The 23,876-nt window shown below is 54.7% G+C and overlaps 1 protein-coding gene across 3 annotated transcripts; it reads left to right on the forward strand.

Moving 5' to 3' along the window:
* Positions 1-485: 485 nt before the first annotated feature.
* On the forward strand, positions 486-23,679 carry Srebf1 (sterol regulatory element binding transcription factor 1). Of its 3 annotated transcripts, XM_052757332.1 has the most exons (21): positions 486-623; positions 9,823-9,862; positions 11,705-11,747; positions 15,291-15,701; positions 15,975-16,150; positions 16,228-16,365; positions 16,455-16,676; positions 17,502-17,616; positions 18,189-18,403; positions 18,520-18,709; positions 18,803-18,981; positions 19,180-19,441; positions 19,860-20,026; positions 20,213-20,381; positions 20,897-20,999; positions 21,233-21,342; positions 21,426-21,558; positions 21,729-21,894; positions 22,286-22,486; positions 22,591-22,702; positions 23,060-23,679. In XM_052757332.1, the coding sequence occupies exons 1-21, from the start codon at positions 529-531 to the stop codon at positions 23,287-23,289; spliced, it is 3,477 nt and encodes a 1,158-aa protein (XP_052613292.1). In that variant the 5' UTR covers positions 486-528; the 3' UTR covers positions 23,290-23,679. The 3 variants fall into 3 exon arrangements, with proteins under 3 accessions (XP_052613292.1, XP_052613290.1, XP_052613291.1); XM_052757330.1 differs by lacking the exons at positions 9,823-9,862; positions 11,705-11,747 and having other exon boundaries at positions 486-619; XM_052757331.1 differs by lacking the exons at positions 486-623; positions 9,823-9,862 and having other exon boundaries at positions 11,615-11,747.
* The last annotated feature ends 197 nt before the right edge of the window (positions 23,680-23,876 follow it).

The raw sequence follows: 23,876 nt of genomic DNA on the forward strand, positions 1-23,876 counted from the left end.
CACTTCCAGGCTCCTATGCTGAGAAGGTGGACGGATCTCACAGGCTGCGTTCCTCGGATGCCCAGCTCCACTAATCTCTCAGCCAGCCCATACATAGATCACTGGAGCCTTGCTACAAATGAGGAAAACAGAGAGGCCGAGTTGAGCTCACACCACAGGTCTGTGACAGCTGTATTTTGGACACAAGTCCGTTTTGTTCTCTGCTCCCACCCCCCCGACGCCGGCCCCTCTCCCCAGCTCTTCCGTCTCATGATGCCTGGCCTAGGTCTGTGGCTTCCATTTGCTGGGTGCTGAAGAAGCTGAGGCCCTCCTGAGCACCCGCAGGAGGGAAGCTGCGGGGAAACGAAGCTCCAGCAGGTAGTCTGAACCGGCTAGGTGAGTTGTCCGGAGCTGGCGGACTCCGGCTGGTGGGCGGGGCCTGGCGGGAAGCCCCGCCCCCCGCCTGGGAGGCTCCGCCCGCGGAAGCTAGTTTCCGAGGAACTTTTCGTTAACGCGGGCCTCCTCCGAAGCCTGGCGGGCGCCGGCGCCATGGACGAGCTGCCCTTCGGCGAGGCGGCTCTGGAACAGGCGCTGGCCGAGCCGTGCGAACTGGACGCGGCCCTGCTGACCGACATCGAAGGTGCGTGGCCCGGGGCTCCTGCGCGGCCTGTGCGGGGTCGCGTGTCCTGGGAGGTCACTTAGCCGGGAGCTTCTGCGCCTGCGCAGTGCGCAGTTGCGTGCCTCGGATCTAGGGTTAGCTCTCGAGGCTGCCGTGGGCTTGGTTTCTGGACACGCTGAGCATCCACTGAAAATTCCAGGAAGGGTCCTGTGTACAGTTCACAGGCTGACCTGGGTTTTCTCATTTCTTGGGTGTACCAAAATCCCCAAGGAAGCCCCCGAATGGATATTTACGTGCACCTTGGCGTGCAAGTATCTGGCTACTGTGGATAGAGGTCCGGGAAGTCTCTTTAGGTACACTAGAGGTGAGGGACAGGCTCGGCACCAGCGAGGAAAGATTCTAGGCAGAGGCCAAGGTAGAAGCAAAGACCCCTGAGGCGGTGAGGGTGAGACGGGGAGCTGACAGAACACCTCTCTAAAATAGTCTTCAATTTTGCGATTCTGGGGCAGTAACCCAGGACCTAGGACATACCAGCAGGCTTTCTGCACTGAGCCACACCCTAGGCCACTTAGAGCCTTTAAAACATCACTTGAACTTGCCCAGCTTGACTCACCTCCAACTTCCACAACCGCTGCGTGGGGGGGGGAGAAAAGAAAAACAACAAACCTTCCATGCTGTAAGATGTATCCATGTTAGGTGGACCACTCAGTGATCTCTGGTGGTCGTCAGCGGTCTCAAAACATTGCCTCTCTCTGGCCTGTTGAAGGGCTCCACACCCTCCTCTACCCCAGACAACCATGAATGTGTGTTATCTATAAACTACAGTGGGGCCCTGGGATTACAGTAGACTGTGTCCTCATTTACACCACCCCCGCCCCACCCCCGCCCCAGCCCCGCCCCGTGCTCCGTTGGTAGTTGGCTGTTTTGGATGTGCAGTGCCTACGATCCTCATTGAGTCCCAGAGGCAAGCCTCGGGAAGAACCACTCAAAGACCCCATGTGCTGTCAAAGCTTCTAGTAGGCTTATAACTGGGGCTAGAGGGGAGTTAGAAGGTTGGGTCACCTAAGAGGGACGAAGGTTGAAAGACATCTGGGCAGGCCTGAGCTCCAGTCATGACTAGGGACATGAGAAGGGACAGGAGAAGGAGAGTGTCGTGTTTAAGTTGTTAAGTGCCCTCTTCAGCATTGGGGTGGGCCATCATAACGTGGTCAGCCAACACTTACTAAGTACTCTGTGTGTGGCAGGTACTGTGTTGAGCATCTCAGTGACTCCTGACAATCCCAGTTGGAAGACATATTATCTTCATCTCACAGCTGAGAGACTGAAAAAAAAAAAAAGGGTAAAGGACTTGTCCAAGGTCATGCAGCCACAGCAAGGCAGAGCCAGAATTCAGACCCAGGCTGCTGGCTCAAGAGCCTGGACCCTTGGCTCCCAAGGCTGGATTAAGAGGCTGACCATGCAGCTGTCTCCCTCAGCCCAGAGCAGCATTGGTCATAAGACTGGAAAGTGGCAGGAGGAGCCAGCCAAGGCCTGGAACCCCACTGCCTATCACCTGCCTGCTTCCTGGCACACACACACACACACACACACACACACACACACACACACACACACCCCACACACACCTTTGTCATGCAACTGTCCTGGGAGCTGGGGCTTGCCACCTTTGTTTCTGAGGGGGATGCTGTGCTCAGGGCGTGAAGTCCTGCTGCTGGCTGTGACCTCAGAGAAGCTCCAGATGAGCCGTCTCCTCCTTGCTTCTGGTGTCAGGTCACTAGAGGCTTGGGAGAGGAGCCTGTGATGGTGACTGCTGGGAGACTGGTGGCACCGCACTCAGGACAGAGGAGGTGAACGGCCATAGTTCTGGTCTGAGACTGGCTACTAACTCTAGGAGCCCAAGGCCTGTGAGAGCCAGCTCCCCAAGAGCTGGTCTGTCGGTTGGCCCAAGATGTGTGTATAGCCTAGGACCAGGGCTGAGGAACCCTCCTGAGTTCTAGCCCTTTTCCTGTGCTGGTCTTATCCTGTATCTGTCTTGTGTTCCAGTGTTGTGTGACTCTCCCTAGGGCACTGTGACCGACTAGAAAAGCGAGTCCATCCAAGTCCAGCTTCATGAGCCAGTGAGTTTATTGGTAGATAGTCAGTGTTCTATTGCAGAAGAGACACTGTGACCACGGCAGCTCTCCTAAAGGAAAGCACTTCACTGGGGCTGGCTTACAGCTCAGAGGTTTAGTCCATTGTCATCATCGTGGGGAGCATGGCAGCAAGCAGGCAGACATGGTGTGGAGAAGGAGCTGAGAGTTCTGCATCTAGATCCACGGGCAAAAAAGGAGACACACTGGGCCTGGCTTGAGCTTTTGAAACCCCAAAGCCCACCCCCAGCTACATACCTCCTCTGACAAGGCCATACCTGTTCCAACAAGGCAATACCTCCTAATCCCTCTCAAGTAGTGCCATGCCCAGATGACCAAACATTCAAGTCTATGAGCCTATGGGGGCCATTCCAATTCAAACCTCCACAGTTGGTGTGGGTGAGAAGTTAGAGGAGCCTACAGACTCCTAAACAGATGTGTCACTGCCAGATCTCACTCCAGCCTAGTGACGATCTTTAGAAAGTTGCATCTGGAGCCACACCCCCTATCCCCATCCCTTCAGGTAACCTTCGACCTCTTGTATACACCGGCCTCCCAAGATTTCATGCAGCCAAGTGGCAAGAGGATGTAGTGGGTAGGATCTCAGGTAACGGGGCTGGAGAGATGGCTCAGCAGCCAAGAGCCCTGGCTGCTCTTCCAGGTGACCTGGGTTCAATTCCCAGCATCCACATGGCAGCTCACAACTGTCTATAACTCCTGCTCCAGGGGATCCAACACCCTTACACAGACATACCTGCAGGCAAAACACTGATGTACATAAAATACAAATAAATAAATTATTAAAAATAAAAAAGGAATCTCAGGTATGAGACCGACCTGTAACCTTCCCCCTCCTCCCAAGAGAGAGCGTTAACATCACATTGTTGGTTTGATAGACCTGACTGTCACTGCTTTTGGGTGTGTTGTGTTGCCTGACTATGGGACAAGCACCACTTGCTCGGTCACCCATACTCCTGCCGTGGCATGTCTTCTGTCTCTAGTCCCACCAAGGACAAGCACTCCTTACAAAATTGCATCTGAGTGGCCACTGGCCGGTTCCTGGTGTGGAATTCCCTGTAGGTTGCCAACTCTCCACGAACTCTTAGTGCTCCCAGAATAGAGTACCCTTGTGTCAGTGTGGCATTTAAGACCTTGCCAAGATGCCCCTCCTTCAACAGTGCCTACCCACCCAGAACCCCCCTCCCTCTTGGGTACAGCCCAAGGAAGGTATCTTAGGGTTATTATTGCTGTAACAAAACATGACCAAAAACAACTTGGGAAGGAAAGGGTTAGACTTACACTTCTGCATCATAGTCCATCACTGAAGGAAGTCAGGATAGGAATTCAAATAGGTCAGGAAGCTGGAGGCAGGAGCTGATGCAGAGGCCATGGAGGGGTGCTGCTTACTGGCTTGTTCTCTATGGTTTGCTCAGCCTGCTTTCCTATAGAACCCAGGACCACCAGGGTACCCTTACCCACAACAGGCTGGGCCTTCCCTCATCAATCACTATTTAAGAAAATGCAAACAAGCAAGCAAACAAAAGAACACAAAAGCACTTGGAAGGCAGAGGCAGGTGGATTGCTGAGTTTGAGGTCAGCCTGTTCTACAGAGTGAGTTGCAGGACAGCCAGGGCTACACAGAGAAACCCTGTCTAAAACAAAACAAAACAAGAAGGAAGGAAGGAATAAAGAAAAAGAAAATTCTCTACAGGCTTATCTACAGTCTGATTTTATGGAGGCATTTTCTCAATTAAGGCCCCCTCCTCTCAGATGGCCCTAGCTCAGGTGGCCCTGGCCCTAGATGTAAAACTAGCCAGGACAGTAGAGTACCCCTTCTTGCTGGTCTGCAGGTCCCGAGTCCCTGGGCAGGGGGTGAAGCCCAACAGCATCCTGCCCATCAGGCCCTCGTGTCCAGCCTGTCTTACGTAAGGGCAGCGGAAAGCTCTCCAGTGCACCGTTGCTCTTGGGGAAACTGCCCCAACCTCTGTGAACTACAGGGTTGGGAGTTCCCTGGGGGTGGGGGGGAGTAGCAGTAATGGCTCTGGGAGGCCCAAATTAGAGAACCACAGGACGGTGCTAGGGGTGGTTCCGGGGAGGCAGGTGGCTGGGCCTTACCTCTTGCCCTGTACTACTTAGCTGGACACGGCTTCCCAAGTGACCTGGCTAAGTTCCAAATGGGAGTCACTGCCAGGTGGAGCCTAGGACCTAGACTTTACCTGATTGTGACTGTGGCCTGGGTTAGGTACTTTACTTAGACTGGACAATGGCTGTCTCCTGTTGGCTACGTGCTTGAGGTGATGCCTTTTAAGTTTTTATTTTTAATTAGTTCATTTATTTATTTTTTAGTGCTAGGGATAGATCCCAGAGGCTCATACATCACTGAGCTGTACCCCAGCCTGACTTATACTCAGACCTTGGGGACTGATTGGGGCCAAGTGCAACCCACAGCCCACTGCTTCATAAGGTAGTGGTGGGGGCCTCCCTTCCAGTAAGAGAGGGAAATGGACTCAGAGCTGTCCCCAGGTGTCCATGCCATCTGGAGCTTTTGGGGGTTGGAGCAGGGCTGGAGGTCTATCCCAATTCAAAGAATTAATTTCCTTGGAGAAACCTATACTGACCATTCTTCCCCCTCAACAATAACTACTCCCATCCCCAGCCACTTCTCAGGAAGCCTTGCATCAGGCTATCCAAACCTGGTTCCAACGCACAAAGCTCCTTATAGCTAGAAGGTTGGAACCCAAGAGTTTTCACATCCAGTCCTTCTGAGAGACCTTGGGCAAGTGGCTTGACCTCTGACCTTTTGCTTCTTATCATTGTAATAGATCCAATACTAGAACTTGGTTCCTTGACTCTGTGGGGCCCAACTGAGCTTGCCAGGGGCCAGTAGGCATTCTGACAGTGCCTACAGTTATTCTCACACTGTTTAGAACATGGACCCAGCACCCAAACCTTTTGTATTTTGCTCAGCAAATGTTAGCAGTCACTATCCAAGGAGCCTATACAGGAAGTTTCCAGAGCATTCCAGGCTGTGGTTCCAAGTTCTGAGTGTGTACTGTGTAATGGTTCTGTCTTTTTGCATGAGAGACAGGTCAGTAAGGGGCCCTCACCCTGCTTTGAAGAGCAAGCCCCATCCTTGGCATCTCCTAAGGTTAGAAGAGACCTCAGCCACAGTAGTGTCCCGTCCTCTCTCAGTGCTCATCAGAGGGGCCACTTACTCCCAGCCACTGACCATCCTTTTGTGATACAAGTCCCATAGCCTTGGAGACATCAAAAGAGATGGCAGAGGAGCGTGCTGAGGTTGTCCCCACCTGAGGGAGAGCAGGGCCAGTGCCTGCAGTTCAGTCTCCTTCACAGATGTAGCCTCCTGTACAGAGATGAGGAAGCCTTAGGAGCAGAAGAGCAAGTCCCTGGAAGCTCCTAGGAGTACAGTTCTGGCTCTGTTAAGCAGCTCCAAGTGCATAAAAATGAAGAAGCCAGTGCTGGCAGCGCTGTATAGATGGGCTTTTACCTCTTCAGAGTCACCCTCTCATGCTTCAGTGGCCTGAGAATTATGTGGACTTATTTAGCCTGGGAACAGCTGCCGCTGCATTGGGCTGTTTCTTGCCTCCAGTCTGACCAACATGTGTCCTGGACTCCCAGCTCTAGCTAACTGGCAGGATCCATGCTAACTAGTGTCTTATTAATTTGCTGTGCCCCAGGTCACATAAGGGCTGCATGTCAGATCCACAGCTCTAGGGTAAGCATTGGTGGCCCGGACATACAGTATCCCTAAGGGATGGTGGAAAAATTGCCTGCATGGTGGCACATACCTGTAATCCTAGCACTCAGGAGGCAGAGGCAGGCAGATCTCTGTGAGTTCGAGGCCAGTCTGGTCTATGAAGCTAGTTCCAGGACCGCCAGGGCTACACAGAGAAACCCTGTCTCAACAAACAAAAACAAAACCAAAAAGATTTCAAGGTCATCCTTGAAGTTTGGGTCCTGCCTGGCTATCTGAGACCCTGTTTCAAAGGGAAACAAACAGGAGCCTGTGGAGGTTGTCCTTACCTGAGGGCAGTGGGCAGAGCCTGCAGCTCAGTCTCCTTCACAGAGGGAAAATGTGCTGGGAGTTGTTGTGTGGAGCAGTCTGGACAATGAGGAGATTCAGAGTTAACATCAGAGCAAGTTTGGAGGAGAGAATAGGTGTTTTCCTTGAGGAGATTCAGAGTTAACATCAGAGCAGGTTTGGAGGAGAGAATAGGTGTTTTCCATGAGGACAAAATTGAATGTAAGAAGGACATTCCTGGCAGGGTCAGCCTGGATTAAGGCAGGATGCCATTAATGGTGGGACACTGATGGTTTGAAAGAAAATGGCCCCAAATTGGCACTATTAGGAGGTGTGGCCTTGTTAGATTGTGTGTGGCCTTGGAGGAAGTATGTCACTGTGGAGGTGGGCTTTCAGGCCTCATATGCTCAAGCCCTCCACAGTGAGACAGATCACTTCCTGTTGCCTGCCTGTCGAGATACAGGACTTGCAGCTTCAGCACTATGTCTGCCTGCACACAGCCATACTCCCAGTTGCCATGCTCTCTGCCATGATGATAATGGACTAAACCTCTAAACCTGTAAGCCGCCACCTCAATTAAATGTTTTCCTTATAAGAGTTGCCATGGTCATGGTGTCTCCACAGCAATAGAAACCCTAACTAAGACAGACACCTTCAGAAAACAGGCAAGGCGAATGACTTGCAGGCTGAAGGCTAGAGTCCAGCAGGGTCGGGGTGAGGTGGCTGAAGTGTGGTGCCAGCCTTCATGGCCCCCATCACAGATCCCACTGTGTTCAGTTCACTTTTGTATGTATCTGTTGATGGATGTGTGTGTGTAGGTGCACAGATGGATGTGTGTGCAGATGTGTGTGCAGATGTATAGAGGTCAAAGGTCGATGTTCAGTGTCTTTGCTTCTCTACATAATTAAAATATATTTTAAACATTTTTAGATTCATTTTATTACGTATGTTGCCTGCATGTAAGTATGTGCACTATGTGCATGTAGTACCTCTTGAGGTCAGAAGAGGGAGTCTGATCCCTAGAGCTGGAGTTACGGATGGTTGTGAGCCACCATGTGCTTGCTGGGAACTGAACCCTGGTCCTCTGCAAGAACAAGTGCTCTTAACTGTTTAGCCATCTCTCCAGCCCTTCCACATAATTTTTAAAGACAGTATTTTTTAAATTGAACATGTAACAACTTAAAGATTAATTAGGCAGGCTGTTTGGCCAGTATGATCTCTTTTTTCATCTCTTCAGGCCTTGGATTATAAGTATTGGCTGCCACACAGTCCGTTCTCTGTCTCTGTCTTTCTGTCTGTCAGTCTGTGTGTGTGTGTGTGTGTGTCTCTCTCTCTCTCTGTCTCTCTCTGTGTCTCTCTCTCCTCCGCCCCATTCTTGGCTTTTTGTGTGGGTGCTTTGGATTGAACTCAAGTCCTTATGCATGCACAGCACACACTTTACTGAGCCATTTTCCCGGCCCCTCTGCTTACTGCTTGCTGAGTAAGGTGGGTGTTCCAGATGATTGGGCCTCTGTGTTGTCCCTCTGCCTATGTGATGGTGCTAAAGGCTGGTTGGCCCAGGGCCCACTTCAAGCCATAACTGACTGGCAACCGAGTAGGCTCGTGGGTCAGCAGAACTGAGTCAGAGTCTCATATTCTTCCTTGGACTGGGAGGGCTCTTGCGTTTTTGGCCCCCTCTGGACCTTTGTGTCCTCGCTGGGGAGAGGTCCTGAGCTCAAGGGTAACTGTTTCACCACTCTGTATGTGGCCTATCCCCTTCCAGGAAGAACCACATTCTCTTAATCCCTGGAGCAGGGCCTTTGCATACACAAAGGGCAATCTGTGCCCCTGTGCCCTGGCACCCATATGACAGCCAAGGACCGGAGTGCCTGCCAGGGAGTTCTGGGGAGTAAGGGCCTGGGGAGCTGCAGGCAGGCTGCATGCCTGGAGGAACAGTGAGCCACAGCCCCATCCTCTGGCCTGCAAGCTCCACCAGGCAGGGGGAACTGTCACATGTCCTCCCCAGGAGGTAATGCTACCTCTCCTTCCAGCTGTTACTCTTCTCATTTCGTGCAGTCTTTCGTGGCATGGGATGGTTTGCAAACCCTGCAGGTGACATGTCTTTAGCTCAGCCAGACCAACCTACATTGAAATCCCAACACACCCCCAATCCCTACCCCCAGCCACTGGTTTCTGTTTCTACCCTCACACCTGGCTTGCAATATCTTGGGGTCTTTGGGTTTGCCTTTTCTTCTGGCCAGAGAGCTCTTTCCTCCCCTGTGGCCCTGTTTATTCAGGCTGCATGCTAGTGTCACCTCCTCAGGTAGCCTTGAGAAGCGCCTGGCTCTCCTTGCCCAGCCTTTCTGTCACGGTGTTCTCACTCCATTTGCCCCCCCCCCCCCCATGCACATGTGTGCAGCTGGTTTCTTTTGGTGGAGTGGAAGTGCCCCAAGGGCAGGATTCTGTGATGTCTAACCCAAATGCCAGGCAGGTGGCTGACACACAGCAGACATCAGATACTGCTGGGGAGGGGTAGCTGGGGCTTCAGGTTTCCTGTTGAAGTCAGATAGGATCAGGGCCTGAGAGGGAGGAGGGGAGATCAGGACTGGAAAGGTGCAGGAAGGGGAGGAGCTGAACCCAGTGAGGCTTGAGTCCCAGCCTCCACTTGTCCTTTGCTTCAGAACATGCGTGGGAACAGGAAGCCTGTGCATGTTCATGGCAAGCCAGTATCCCAGTATCCAGTGTCTCTTGATGGCACTCAGTCTGGGCACCATGATGCCCTTTTCCAGACCGACAGGACCTAGTGAATCCTAGTCCTTCCTAGGGTGAGGTAAGGAAGACATATTTCAGGTCTGCAGACTGATGCCTCTGCCTCAGTTCTTCTGGGGCCCTGCTAGTCCCTTTTAAACTGTTAGAAACCTACCAAGTGCTTAGGGTTGCCGACAGTACTACAGGTTATCAGACAACTCACCGTCCAGTTCCCCAGTTCTAGCCTGTTCCAGTGGATGTGAAGGGAACCACCTTTGCCGAGACCTTTTTGAGTGGGTAGGTGCTTTATAAACTTGTTCGCCCAGCATCGCCACCCCGAGAGGAGCAGAATCGGGGCTGGAAGCTGTGTGAGCGGAGGCCGGTCTGCCGCTGAAGCACCTCAAGGAGGTTGCTAAGCTGGCTTTGAGTTTCCCTTTCCCGCAGTCTCTGCCTTGGCCACCAGCATCTACAGATAGGGGCTCACAGACCAGACCCAAGAAGGGAGTGAGGTGGAGGTCAGGCCAGAGCGGGGACAGGGGTTGGCACCATGCCAGGCCTGCCCCTGCTCCACTGCTTGGCTAAGGCTTCCGCACCCACAAGCCTGCCCTTGGGTCATACCTGTCCCTCCTCCTGAAAGCCTCTTCTGAGTCCGGCCACTCTTGGGGACAGCAAGCCGTGTCTTTTCCCTCTCCCTCCAGTGTCCAGATAGGGACAGCACAGAGGTGGGGAGGCTTGGCGCCACCTGTACCGAGTGTCTGTTAGGTGAGTCTCCGCCTGCAAGTCTTTCTGTATTCGGGACTCAGAAATCAGAAGAAACGGAACGGACCAAACTAGGGTCAGCACTGGGGAGCCGCATACCTGGACTTCAGCCCAAAGTGTCCTTAGGTGTCAGGACTCTTCCTGTTCTTAAGTTGGGGAAGGTCAGAGCCTTTCCTCGGAGGTGTGCTTGGTTTATTTGGGGAGTAACAGAGTCACAAGCACTCACAGACTGGGCAGAATGGTGCTAAAAAAGACTTGTTTTCTTTGGAACCTCTTATATAGAAGGACCTAGAAAGAGGGTCAGGTGAATGAGAGGAACATGTGACTTTTTCAACTGAGGCTCCTGAAAAGAGAGATGGGCCACAGGGACTCCAGCTCCTAATAGGAGACTTGGTGACTGGCCCTCTCCTGGGCTGTGTGAGTCCTGGTCTGCCAGCTAGGCTGTCAGACCTCACTGGGTGCTAGGCTGCTGGCCAGCACTGGTGTGTGTGTGTGTGTGTGTGTGTGTGTGTGTGTGTGTGTGTGTGTGTGTGTGTGTGTGTGTTTGCACATGGATGAAAGAGCTTTTACCTTTGTCAGCAAGGGACAGGAACAGACTTGGCACCCCCTCAGTATCCCCTGCCTTTCCCTTCTGTCCTGGAGACTGGGTCCCCTCTTGGCCTTTTCAGATGCTACAAGAAAAGTGAGTCAGGATTCATTTGTTGATTACTGGGGTCTGTGAGACCTTGAGGGATGCACTGACCCAGCCTATGGACATCAGAGCTGAGGTCAGGACTTGCTGGATGTGGGATTTGAGGTAGGATTTCCCTTGCTCACTCCTGAAGGCAGGTTCATAAGTAATCCAGGTCTAGGACCATCAGCTCCCTCCCTGAAATGAGTGTCCTCATGCTGGGACTGCTCTGCTAGCTGGATGCCCCTGGACCACCAGCTGCCACCACCTAAAGGCAGCCCTTGGCCTTCCTCAGACTGTAGTGACATCATCCCTTGCTGCTGCCGTTTGATGAAGGGCCAGGAGTGGGTAAACTGAGGCTAAAGTGGTCCAGGCTCGTTCTGGATGTGTGCAAGCCAGCGGTGGGAACACAGAGCTTCCGGGATCTGAGCCAGCCGCTGTCTGGATCCTGGACCCGAGCACTTCTCAGGAGTGGTGCCTGGGCGACAGGGTCTAGGCCGTCAGTGACCGCCAGTAACCCCGGCGCGCGCTGGCGCAGATGCGGTTAAAGGCGGACGCCCGCTAGTAACCCCGGCCCCATTCAGAGCACCGGGTGAAACCCGAGCCGCCGCCGTCGGGGGTGGGCGGGGCACTAGTGGGGCGCGGCACGGCTGCTGATTGGCCAAGTGCACTCACCCGAGGGGCGGGGCACCGAGGCGCTCGGCGGGCTTTAAAGCCTCGCGGGGCCTGACAGGTGAAGTCGGCGCGGACGCAGTCGGGGCAGCCCCTGCACGCCCCAGGGGCGGGGCGCGGACGCCGGAGCCATGGATTGCACGTTTGAAGGTACTTTGGGGAGGACCCTGCACTCTTACTTTGCCAGGGTCTCTGCAGCGAATCGCAGTACCGTGTTCTTACAGAGGAGACGGGACAGCCCTTCACCACCTTGGGTCCGGAGGTGGTAGTCCTCCGGATAGTTTAGCTATCCAGTTTAGAGCCCGGCAACAGCACCTTGTAGCTTGGACAACTTTCTCCACATCCTCTGCTTCCCTTCTGGGCAGGGTCCTGAGAAAGAAACAGAGGAGTGCCAGTGTCCTGTCCACTCTGGAGTCTGACCTATTTGGTGGCCCTAATTGGGCATTTTGGACCCTCCAGGCAGAAGGTGGGCTATCCAAGCTATCATAAGTTTTTCTTTTTTGGCCCGAGTTTCCCCATTTAGCAAATAGGCTAATGGTAAGTGGGCATGAGAGGTGGAAGTTCCTATGATTAAAAGTACTATGACCTGCATAAATCTGGAGAGCCCAGAAGGATCCAGAAGGCTGAGCCTGGCACCCTGTTTTGTCCTGTCCACAGCAATAGGGAAGGCCCTGCTGCAGTAACGTCAGTAGGCAGTGTTGATACCCTGCTCTGATGGGCCAAGCCTCAAGCAGGGCTGCCAGAAGGCTTAATCCTTTCCTTTTTGCAGAGGAGGAAACAGAGGCACAGTGGAAGGAGGCAATTGGCCTAGGCTCTGGCTCAAGTGAGAGCAATGTAGGCCCCTAGTGTTGTGTTCATGGATGCTATAGAGCCCTTTGACCCAAAAGGTGGCCTCCATGAGTGGGTGAGAGGGCCCTGGGCTAAGCCAGCCAAGGTGCTGGTTGCCAGCTGGGGAAGAGGGCCTGTAGCTGGGGTGGGGCCAGGGAGTGTGTCTCAGTCCTTGTTAGAAGGAGCCAGGGTAGAGAGCACTTTGCTTTTACAGAGGGAAACCAAAGCCTGAATGGCCGGACCTGGGTCCCGAGGCTACTTGGCTGCAAGGAGGGCTTGGGTTTGTGCCCGGAACACACAGATACATTGATTGGCTATTTGGCCAACAGCTGGTTCTGCTCCAAGCCTCAGTGTGCTCTGCTGAAGAATGGGTTAGTGATGGCAGCTTTACCCCTGGCTTTTTGGTGAAACAGGGAAAGGTGCTGGAACAATAGTTTGGCATTTTTGTAGACCTAGATTTGAAGTCTCTTGTGTACTCTCTACATGCCTGTGGCCCTCAACATCAGTGTCCTTTCTTGCCTCCGGAGCAGGGGAGTGCACCTGAGTTGAAATAGTGGTCTGAGTAGGAATAGTGGCTAGTGGTCACGTAGATTTGGACTCAGTAAGAACTAGGCTAGCTCAGTGTCTTCATTTGTAGAATAGGGCATCCATTTCACATAAGTGGACTCAGTCTGGCTTATCAATATGGTGGCCTCAGATTGGACCTACTGCTTGGCCCAGACCCAATCCGATGGCATAGACCTACTCACTCCGTTGTCTGTCCAGCATGGATAAGGACCCTCCCCTGACATGGCCCGCTCCTCGATATCTGCCTTGTCTGCTATTTGGGAGTACTAGGCCACTCCCAGAGGAGTAGGAACTCAAAACTATCCTGTCTTTCTGCACTTCTCTCTCCCTCTGTAACTGAGGGGGTAGATGACATCACCGGATTCTCAGTAATCTAAGTTTCTGTCAAGTTCTATGTGCAGGGAACCCTGCTAAGCATCCTTAAGGAAAGCACCCAGGAGCGGCAGTGGGCATGGTTCTCCGTCCACCTGTGTAAGGGCCCTCTGTCCTGTGTCCCTTCTTCCTATTGACTGGGATGCCCTGTCCTCTACTGAGAACTGGACTTCTGCGTGTATGAGGATGCCCTTGTGTAACAGATTGGAGAATTGGTGCTCAGCTGGGGCAGAACAGGGCTATCTCTGTCTTAGATGGGGCATGTGTTCTTTTAACAAACCATTCGGTCAGTAAGGGAGCAGAAAGGGCAGGAGAGGCCTCCTGAAGGGCTTGTTACCTTCCACTTAGCGCTTGGAGTCATCCATGCAGTTTAGACAGACGTACACATGCCTGAATGGAAGGACGAGAAATGGAAGGATGTCCCATGAAGATAAAGGTTCCCACTGTCAGTGGCAAGATCCAGGACAGGATGGAGGTTGGCTCATTTGGTAAAGCACTTAGCAGCATCAGGACTTGACTTTGACCCCCCAGAGCCAAGTGTAGTGGTGTACACTTGTACTGGATTGTGTTCCTGCGTTTTCCTAGGTTGTCCCTCAGTCTCCAGTTACATATGTGTGTGGGCTTGCATGTATATGAACATATGCACACATATTCACATTGAAACAAAACAAAACAAAAACCTAAAACAGCAACAACAAAAACCCAGGCCAGACCAGGGTGTAGTTCAGTGTTGGAGTATGTGTTCATCGTGTCTGATTCCCTGCTCCACAGTGGCACACACACAAAACATCAATCCAGGGACATAAAACAAAGGCCATTAAGACAGGACATTTCAACATTCCCAGGAAAGTTCTTGGTTCTCAGGTGGGACTTTTCTCCCTTTCTCTTGAGGTAAGGTTTCAGGATACTGCCTAAGCTGGACTCTTATTGAGACAGGTCTCGCTCTGTAGCACTCGCTGTCCTGGAACTCACTCTGTAGCCCAGGCTGGCCTCGAAACTCACAGAGAGTTTCTTCTTCTGCCTCTGCCTCCCTAGTGCTGGGATCAAAGGTGCATGCTGTGGATATCGTTCTGTATGCTGTGAATGTGTTGCTCTGATTGGTTGATAAATAAAATGCTGATTGGCCAGTAGCCAGGCAGGAAGTATAGGTGGGATAAGCAGACAAGGAAAATTCTGGGTACAGGAAGACTGAGTGAGGAGATGCCAGCTCGTTGTCCAGGGAGCAGCATGTAATGGCACACAGGTAAAGCCACAGAACACGTGGCAACATACAGATGAACAGAAATGGGCTGAGTTTAAGTGTAAGAGCTAGTCAGTAGTTAGCCTGAGCTAATGGCCAAGCAGTTTTAATTAATATAAGCCTCTGTGTGTTTACTTGGGTCTGAGCGGCTGTGGACCGGGCCGGACACAAAAAAAAAAAACCTTCAGGTGTGTGCTGCCACCACCCAGCTGGACTCTGATTCTTGAGCATAGCCTCCCTGGTAGCTGGGACCATGACATTGCTATGCATAGTATAGGCAAGGTTTTGTTCTTTGATTCTAAGCACTGGGGAGAAGGGGACTAGGAAGAATGCTTTGCCAGCTCTGGGCGCTTGGTACATGTTGAATGAATGAACGAACGAACGAATGAATGTGGTCCTGCTATGTGCAATGGCTGTGGATGTTATCGGATGTCAGGTGGTGTTGGTAAGTGGGAAGAGCTTTGAAGAAGGCAGTCTCAGCCAGCCACAGTGTGAAGCCCAGGCTGGAGATGGGAAAGTCAGGACCTCAGTGGTCCCAGCCCTGTCTGGTTGTATCCAGGACAGTCAGCCCCACACACTGTCAGGAATGGCGGCAGCCAGCACAGGTGTCTTGAGGAAGGGCTGTGTCAGCAGCATTGCAGGCCCTGCTCTCCCTCACTCATTGTCGCCCTCTTCGTCTTCCCTAGACATGCTGCAGCTCATCAACAACCAAGACAGTGACTTCCCTGGCCTGTTTGACGCCCCCTATGCGGGGGGCGGGACCGGAGACACAGACCCCACCAGCCCTGGTGCCAGCTCTCCTGAGAGCCTGTCTTCTCCTGCTTCTCTGGAAGCCTTCCTGGGGGAACCCAAGGTGACACCTGCATCCATGTCCCCTCTGCCGTCTGCATCCACTGCCTTAAAGATGTACCCGTCCGTGCCCCCCTTCTCCCCTGGGCCTGGAATCAAAGAAGAGCCCGTGCCACTCACTATCCTGCAGCCCCCGGCAGCCCAGCCGTCACCAGGGACCCTCCTGCCTCCGAGCTTCCCTCCGCCCCCCCTGCAGCTCAGCCCTGCTCCTGTGCTGGGGTACTCCAGCCTTCCTTCAGGCTTCTCAGGTAAGGGCTGGTGATGGGAGGAGACAGAGGAAGAGCAGCGGCTGTGGTCTTAGTGGAGGAGCTTCCAGCCTTCAGAAGTCGGGTGTTCAACCTGTGGGTTGAGATGCCCTTTGGGGCTGGGCCCAGCGTAGTTCCTCCCCCGTTGCCCAGCTGGAAGGTGGTACATTGGCAGCAATCATAGGGGTAGTTATGTGAAGCCTATAGGCAGACTGGCCGGATGGGGTAAAAGCAGGGAGCAGCCTGTGCCTGCAGCCTTTGACTTTGTCTCTGCAGGGACCCTTCCTGGAAACACCCAACAGCCACCGTCTGGCCTGTCCCTGGCCTCTGCACCAGGAGTCTCGCCCGTCTCCTTACACACTCAGGTCCAGAGCTCAGCCTCCCAGCAGCCGCTGCCAGCCGCAACAGCCCCTAGAACAACTGCTGTGACCTCACAGATCCAGCAGGTCCCAGTAAGTGGGTCTGGCCAGGTGGGGGGATGGGAGAGTCTGGCCTGGATGCCACTCACGGCCAGGTCCCCCCCACCCAGGTTGTGCTGCAGCCACACTTCATCAAGGCAGATTCACTGCTGCTGACAGCTGTAAAAACAGATGCAGGAGCCACAGTGAAGGCGGCCGGCATCAGCACCCTGGCCCAGGGCACGGCTGTACAGGCAGGCCCCTTGCAGGTAGATGGCCCAGGCAAAAGGGAGACCCTGAGGGGGCCGCACATGTCTAGTCCACCGGGTGACCCGGCAACATGCCTCTGACCCTACAGACCCTGGTGAGTGGTGGGACCATCCTGGCCACAGTACCATTGGTTGTGGACACGGACAAACTGCCCATCCACCGACTGGCGGCTGGCAACAAGGCCCTGGGCTCAGCTCAGAGCCGTGGTGAGAAGCGCACAGCTCACAATGCCATTGAGAAGCGCTACCGTTCGTCTATCAATGACAAGATTGTGGAGCTCAAGGACCTGGTGGTGGGCACCGAGGCAAAGGTATGGCCAGAGTCTGCCTGGGAGAGCCAGACCAGGGAGAGCAGGAGAGGAGAAGGCATGTCGGCCAGCAGGAAGCAGTCCCAGGCCAAACCTGGTCGCAGTGTCCTGCATCGACTTGTGTGGGTCTGGGCAGTCCCATTTTCCTGATTAGAGTCTTATCAAGGGCATCCTGAGTAAAGAAAGGGCTATTCGGAGCTGGAGAGATGGCCCAGTGGTTAAGAGCACTAACTGCTCTTCCAGAGGACCCGGGTTCAATGCCCAGCACCTACATGGCGGCTCACAACTGTCTATAAGTACAGTTCCAGGAGATCTGACACCTCAGACCAATGCACATAAAATAAAATTAAATAAACTTAAGGAAGGTGTGTGTCTGAGGGGGCTGTTCTGATGATGTCTCGGTGATGAAGCACAAGAATCCTGTGCTGGAGGAACCGATACCCTAGCAGGAGTGATGGGCACTGAACAGGTTAAAAAGAAGTCGGTGGGTCAACTCTCAGATGCGCAGGGGAGAAGGTGGCCAGCGGGAGGGGAGTGAAAGCGGTATGTGAATTGGGTGGTCCAGGAAGGTCTCAGTGAAGAGCTGCAGGAGGTAAGGGAGAATGGAAGGGACAGCTGGGGAGACACTGCTGTCCGTATTCCACAGAGCAGCTTCTCTCTGCCCTGAGCAGCAGGTACTGTTAGGAGACACCAGCATGGGAACATTCTGGGCAGGAGGACAGTGCAAAGGTCCTGAGGCAGCCGTGACGCCAGGCAGCTCTACCTCCTTCTGCACCCGTGGCTGTCTGCCTGGCTGGCTGAGCCCTCTCCCTCTCCCTCTCCTTGCAGCTGAATAAATCCGCCGTCTTGCGCAAGGCCATCGACTACATCCGCTTCTTACAGCACAGCAACCAGAAGCTCAAGCAAGAGAACCAGACCCTGCGGAGTGCTGCTCACAAAAGCAGTGAGTCCCGGCCTCCCTCTCCCGGTCCTCCTTTCCTTTCTGTTGCTGGGATAAGACACTGTGACCAAGGCAACTTAGAGAAGAGTCTATTGGGCTTACAGTTTCCGAGGGCGAGTCCATAGCCATCATGGCAGGGAGCATGGAAGCAGGCAGGCATGGTGCTGGAGCAGGAGCTGGGAGCGCATATGTTAAGACAAGGATAGTGTGGGGTTTTGAAACTTAAAAGCCCACCCCCCAGTGACACACCTCCTCCAGCAAGGCCACACCTCCTAATCTTTCCCAAACAATTCCACAAATGGGGGACGGGCAAGCTTTCAAACATGCTTCTGTGAGGGCCATTTTTACTCAAACCACCACACTGATGCTGTCTTCTCTACCCCTGCTCACCCTGGCTTCTGGCTCTGGCTCCACTGTGCCACTGTCCCCCCCCACCCCCCAACTCCTGTTCGGTCTCTTCGTCAGCTGTACCCTACAATGGCCTTGGCCCCTGTTTTGACCATAATAGAACTATCCGAGTTTTGGGGCCTCGATGGCCTGGCCTCCCTTCCCAACCCTGTTCCTTCTGCCTGTAGAGTCACTCAAGGACCTGGTGTCGGCTTGTGGCAGTGGAGGAGGCACAGATGCGGCTGTGGAGGGTGTGAAAGCTGAAGTGATGGAGACGTTGACCCCTCCACCCTCAGATGCTGGCTCGCCCTCCCAGAGCAGCCCCCTGTCCCTTGGCAGCCGAGGGAGCAGCAGCGGTGGTAGTGACTCAGAACCTGACAGCCCAGTCTTCGACGACAGCCAGGTCGGACTCTGTTGCACGCTTCCTTCCCTCTCCCAGACGCCCTGCAGGCTTCCCAGCTTTGAGCCCTTGTCCTTGGGGCTAGCTGGGCTCTGCCTTCACCTCCCTGCCTTCTGCAGGTCAAAGCCCCACGGCTGCACAACCACGGCATGCTGGACCGCTCCCGCCTGGCCCTGTGTGCACTGGTCTTCCTGTGTCTGACCTGCAACCCCTTGGCCTCGCTGTTTGGCTGGGGCATCCCCAGCCCCTCCAGCGCTGCTGGTGTGCACCACAGTTCTGGGCGCAGCGTGCTGGAGGCTGAGAGCAGAGGTGAGTTAGGCCAGCCTCCATATTGTTGGGAGAGACACTTGGGACTTGGGATTTCCTAGGAGCTAGGTCCTCAGACGTTCCCTTTGTCTACAGATGGCTCTAACTGGACCCAGTGGTTGCTGCCACCCCTAGTTTGGCTGGCCAATGGATTACTAGTGTTGGCTTGCCTGGCTCTTCTCTTTGTCTATGGGGAACCTGTGACTCGGCCACACTCTGGCCCGGCTGTACACTTTTGGAGACACCGCAAACAAGCTGATCTGGACTTGGCCCGGGTAAGGGATTGGCCCTGGGGAGGAGGAGTGGGGTAGGCTCCCAGGCCTGGAAGGTGCTAGGTGCTCCACCTGCTCCCTTTATTTTGTCCATACTCCAATCTGCCCCACCCCCTCCTTCAGAGTTCCTTTGACTCCAGGGGCCCAGATAAGGAAGATGTCCGGCTGCCATTTTTCTTACTGAGACAACCCTTTCTCCAGGGAGATTTTGCCCAGGCTGCTCAGCAGCTGTGGCTGGCCCTGCAGGCACTGGGACGGCCTCTGCCCACCTCAAACCTGGACCTGGCCTGCAGCCTGCTTTGGAACCTCATCCGCCACCTGCTGCAGCGTCTCTGGGTGGGCCGCTGGCTGGCAGGCAAGGCTGGGGGCCTGCGGAGAGACTGTGGGCTGAGGATGGATGCACGTGCCAGTGCCCGAGATGCGGCTCTTGTCTACCATAAGCTGCACCAGCTGCATGCCATGGGTATGGCTAGGTGGGAGCTAGGCTGGGGTTCTATCCATCCCTTCACCTCCCATCCTCACACCATGGGAATGACTGGGTCCTACTTATCCCTTCACTTCCCATCCTCACGCCAAGGGAATGACTGGGTCTTACTTATCCCTTCACCTCCCATCCTCACACCATAGGTATGACTGGGTCCTACTTATCCCTTCACCTCCCATCCTCACGCCATGGGAATGACTGGGTCCTACCCATCCCTTCACCTCCCATCCTGACGCCAAGGGAATGACTGGGTCCTACCCATCCCTTCACCTCCCATCCTGACGCCAAGGGAATGACTGGGTCCTACCCATCCCTTCACCTCCCATCCTGACGCCAAGGGAATGACTGGGTCCTACCCATCCCTTCACCTCCCATCCTGACGCTTGCCTTTTTGCAGGGAAATACACAGGAGGGCACCTTGTTGCTTCTAACCTGGCCCTGAGTGCCCTGAACCTGGCTGAGTGCGCAGGAGATGCTGTATCCATGGCAACACTGGCAGAGATCTATGTGGCTGCTGCCCTGAGGGTCAAGACCAGTCTCCCAAGAGCCTTGCACTTTTTGACAGTAAGGAGGCTGAGGGGACAGGGCTGGGTGCTTGTCTTTGCAGCTCTTATCTGGCCCTTCCAGGGCCAGGGAACGAACCAAATGTAGCAGCGGTTAGCAGGTGGGCTGTAGGCCAGCTGGGTTCTCCGTCTCAGGGCTGGGTTTGAGCGTGGAGCCAGAGTCACAGTCCTGTTCCTTTCCCCACAGCGTTTCTTCCTGAGTAGCGCTCGCCAGGCCTGCCTGGCACAGAGTGGCTCAGTGCCTCTTGCCATGCAGTGGCTCTGCCACCCTGTAGGCCACCGTTTCTTCGTGGATGGGGACTGGGCTGTGCATGGTGCCCCACAGGAGAGCCTGTACAGCGTGGCTGGGAACCCAGGTGCTCTCTCATTCCGTTTTTATGCCTTGTCCCTACCTCACATGACCCTGTCCCCTCATCTCTGAACGCCCTCACCCACCCAGCTTATTTTGCGCTGTGGCTGGGGCTGCGGCTGGAGCTGGTGGAAGGCCTGCTGGGCTTTAGAAGCAGGAAACAGCATGGGTCAGTGGGCAGTGTGGGTGGATTTGAGAGGAGACGCCAGGCCACACCACTGTGGTCTCAGGAAGAGCCCTGAGGAAGTCAGGGCCAGTGGCTATGGGATTGAGTAGGCTCTCCCTTCCAGTGTGGAGCTCTTGCACAGCCCACCCATTTTCCTCCCCAGGGCAGCGGCCGAGTAGCCCAGGCTTCAGAGGGCAGGGGCTAAGTGCTTACACATCGGTGTCTACATGTCTGTTAGGACTTGGAACTAGGAAGTGGCTCTGGGTTGGGGCCGCAGCCTATGAAGGCATTGATGTGGGAAGGGAACTATGGAGGGAGGATGCCTAAACCTCTGCTCTGTTTACCCCTACTCACAGTGGATCCACTGGCCCAGGTGACCAGACTATTCTGCGAACATCTTCTGGAGCGAGCGCTGAGCTGTATCGCTCAACCCAGCCCAGGGGCCGCTGATGGAGACAGGTGTGTACTCCCAGGCAAGACCCTCCTTCCAACGGGGACTCTGGGAAAGCCCTGTCCAAGCTGTTTGCTAGCCAGACCCCGTGTGTCCTTAAAGCCCCTTACTCTCCTCTGTCACGTGGTATTTAGTGAGCCATAGGGTCAGACTGTGTTCTGATGGGCAGTTGGGGGGAGCCAGTGTCACCTAGAACCCTGAGGCTGCTGCTATGTGTCCTGACAGCTCTCCCCTGCCTCAGGGAGTTCTCAGACGCACTTGGATACCTGCAGTTGTTAAACAGCTGTTCTGATGCCGTCGGGGCTCCTGCCTGCAGCTTCTCCGTCAGCTCCAGCATGGCTTCCACCACTGGTGAGCTCCAGATCCCTGTCCTGACTCCTGCCAGGCCCAAATGCAGTGTGGCTGAGGATCAGGCTCCTTTCCCTCTTCTGTAGGCACAGACCCAGTGGCCAAGTGGTGGGCCTCACTGACAGCTGTGGTGATCCACTGGCTGCGGCGGGATGAGGAGGCAGCCGAGCGCCTCTACCCACTGGTAGAGCATATGCCCCAAGTGCTGCAGGAGACTGAGTGAGTGTCGGGCCAGGTCCTCCTCACCCAGTTTTGGGCCCCTCGGTGCTTTGCTTAACTATATGGGAAGGACAGTGTACTCTGCCCCAGGAGACTAGAACCAGGATGGGAGGGCTCAGGGAGGGGCTGTAGCCTGGTCTAACCTACCATGTCTGCTCTGGCCCCAATAGGAGACCCCTGCCCAGGGCAGCTCTGTACTCCTTCAAGGCTGCCCGGGCTCTGCTGGACCACAGAAAGGTGGAATCTGGCCCAGCCAGCCTGGCCCTCTGTGAGAAGGCCAGTGGGTACTTGCGGGACAGCTTAGCCACTACACCAACTGGCAGTTCCATTGACAAGGTGAGGGTGAGGTGGGTACCTGGCTAGCCAGGGTCACAGCTGTCCATTCCTAGTTGGAGTTAATACGAAATAGTGCTGAATGGGCTGACATTAGTGTCGGGTGAAGGCTAAAGTCCTGGGGAGAATGAATGGTCTCAGCATTTTCCTACCACCGGGAAGAAGGGGGTGGTGAACAGGCTGGCAGAGCTCCTGTGGGGGGCCATTGTCGGGAAGTCTGAGGGCTTGAGGCATGTGGCCCAGAGGAGGTGGACCTATGGTGAATTGCTGTTGCTTGCATGTGTGAGGCGGGTGCAGGGCCTCACAGTGCAGCCTAGATCAGCCCCTGGTGCTGTGGGCTCTCTGCCCTTACCATTGCTAGGGCCCGTTGACCTCTGCCCCGTTGCCACCTCAGGCCATGCAGCTGCTCCTGTGTGATCTGCTTCTTGTGGCTCGTACGAGTCTGTGGCAGCGCCAGCAATCCCCAGCCTCAGCCCAGGTAGCTCACAGTGCCAGCAACGGACCCCAGGCCTCTGCTCTGGAGCTTCGCGGTTTCCAACAGGACCTGAGCAGTCTGAGGCGCTTGGCACAGAGCTTCCGGCCTGCCATGAGGAGAGTAAGTCCTACTGTCCTCACCTCACACCGGGAGGCAGGAGGCAGGAGGCCAGGGGAGAGAGTAGGTACTCAATCTGAGACTGGCCGTTACTCCTCACTTCCCAGGTGTTCCTGCACGAGGCCACAGCTCGGCTGATGGCAGGAGCAAGTCCTGCCCGCACACACCAGCTCCTGGACCGCAGCCTGCGGAGGCGGGCGGGCTCCAGCGGCAAAGGAGGTGAGGAGGTGGTTGGGCTTACCGTGTGTGTGTGTGTGTGTGTGTGTGTGTGTGTGTGTGTGTGTGTGTGTGTGTGTGTGCGTGCGTGTGCGCGCGCGCGTGCATGTGGGGGTGGGGTGGTTTGGCCTGGTATGAGGGATACCGAGAGCCGAATTACAGAAATCAACTGGGAGTAACAATTCGTGAGATGGTCATAGGGAGGAAGCTGAGCCCAGCTGTGTACCCGACATGGGTGGAGAGCAGGACCCTGGCATCCATAGTGTTGGGCGTTCCCTGTACAGGTCAGATGCCTTGTGCGTAGGGTGTGGCCTTAAACAGACCTAAGCCTTGCTCCCCTGACATGATCCCTATGTGCAGGCGCTGCGCCTGAGCTAGAGCCTCGACCCACATGGCGGGAGCACACCGAGGCCTTGCTCTTGGCCTCCTGCTATCTGCCACCTGCCTTCCTGTCGGCCCCTGGACAGCGGATGAGCATGCTGGCCGAGGCAGCTCGCACCGTCGAGAAGCTTGGTGATCATCGGCTCCTGCTTGACTGCCAGCAGATGCTGCTGCGCCTGGGTGGCGGGACCACTGTCACTTCCAGCTAGACCCTGGCCGCTTTCCCCAGTATTCGAGGCCCTTAAGGACCTTTGTCACTGGCTGTGGTCGTCCAGAGGGTGAGCCCGACAAGCAGTCGGGATCATGCCGACCTCTAGTGGCAGATCTAGAAGTTGCAGAGGCTGCACTGGCCCAATGCCACCCTCTTGCTCTGTAGGCACCTTAGTGGCTTTTTCCCTGTATATGGGAAGGAACCTTTCCCCTAGCAGAGGGCCACCCTGTCCCAAGGCTCTCACCCTCTCCTGGGAGACTTGTACATAGTGTAGATTCTGCTGAGCCCGTTTCCTGAGCAGGCTCATGTACTACTTGACTTTTGCAAACTTTATTTTCATAGGTTGAGAAATTTTGTACAGAAAATTAAAAAGTGAAATTATTTATAACCTCAGTTTTGTTTATCTGGGTAGGCAGATGTTGGCCTCATCTGACTGCCATCCTTCCTGAATTGTCCTCTGGGAAGCAAGACTTCCCATCTGCTGTAAGGGGGTTTGCTGGTGTCTGCCGTGGGATGGTGTGATGTTTAGCCAACCTGTCCCACTAAACTCACAGCCACACTTTTGCTCTATCAACCTTGAGGGGT

Source organism: Peromyscus californicus, unplaced genomic scaffold (genome assembly GCF_007827085.1).
Source record: "Peromyscus californicus insignis strain IS unplaced genomic scaffold, ASM782708v3 Scaffold_3__1_contigs__length_106647218, whole genome shotgun sequence".
NCBI lineage: Eukaryota > Metazoa > Chordata > Mammalia > Rodentia > Cricetidae > Peromyscus > Peromyscus californicus.

Excerpts from the sequence above, each read along its gene's own strand:
- Srebf1 (XM_052757332.1), top strand. The coding sequence starts at position 529 with ATGGACGAGCTGCCCTTCGGCGAGGCGGCTCTGGAACAGGCGCTGGCC. Across the intron at positions 18,982-19,179 it reads CTGATCTGGACTTGGCCCGG|GGAGATTTTGCCCAGGCTGC; the intron begins GTAAGGGATTGG and ends CCCTTTCTCCAG. Across the intron at positions 21,559-21,728 it reads CAAGTGCTGCAGGAGACTGA|GAGACCCCTGCCCAGGGCAG; the intron begins GTGAGTGTCGGG and ends TGGCCCCAATAG.